This window comes from Urtica dioica, chromosome 8, assembly GCF_054948205.1.
Source record: "Urtica dioica subsp. dioica isolate 48M chromosome 8, U.dioica_male_clone48M_v1_H2, whole genome shotgun sequence".
NCBI lineage: Eukaryota > Viridiplantae > Streptophyta > Magnoliopsida > Rosales > Urticaceae > Urtica > Urtica dioica.
In genome coordinates, this window is record NC_142763.1 from 7,527,346 (window position 1) to 7,528,118 (window position 773).

The 773-nt window shown below is 38.7% G+C and overlaps 1 protein-coding gene across 1 annotated transcript; it reads left to right on the forward strand.

The window, feature by feature from the left end:
* The first annotated feature begins 572 nt into the window (after positions 1–572).
* Positions 573–773, forward strand: LOC149387748 (transcription factor RADIALIS-like). The gene has a single exon (XM_089622238.1). It carries the CDS (start codon positions 573–575, stop codon positions 771–773), a length of 201 nt encoding a protein of 66 aa, XP_089478364.1.

Genomic DNA, 773 nt, shown 5'->3' on the forward strand with positions numbered 1-773 from the left:
AATAGTTTTGGTTTTCCTTCCTACTTTATTAATTTGAATTAGTTTATTAAGGGTCCGAGTTAAATTACAATACTACCCCAAAAGGCACACCACGTGAGTTTTGCCAAGTTCAAGCTAGTTTGTTAAACAATCAAGAAGCTTTCTTAGTACATTGGGTTAATACATACGGACATACCTATGACCTTCTAATTAGTTAATACTGTTAATACTCCCATATAATGAGTGATACTCTTTTACTTGTTAAGTACATGAATTCATTTAGAGATGATTCTCCAATATTGTTGTTCTTCATCTTAATTTTTGTGGTTCCTAAGGAGACAAATCACTCATGATTATGCTCATTTTTTTTCTTTTTTCTTTTTTCGCAAATGTCTTAAAAATTTAACAAAGCACATCCGAGACAACTAGCCACAATATCCCACCTCACCCCTCACTTCTTTTCCCTTATAAAAAGCAAGCCTTGCATGCTCTTTTTCTTCACTCAAACCATCACTTACACTTAGACAATTTCTAATAGCCTCTTTGAAGCTCTTTCTCTCATTTTCTTCCCATCTCTCAAGCTCAACACACAAATGGCTTCCACCGCAAAGTCGACATGGACCGTCAAGCAAAACAAGGCTTTTGAGCAAGCTCTGGCCGTGTTCGACAAAGACACCCCCGACCGTTGGGTCAATGTTGCAAGAGCCGTTGGCGGCGGAAAAACTCCCGAGGAAGTGAAAAGGCACTACGAAATCCTCGTCGAGGATGTCAAACGCATCGAGTCGGGATATTAA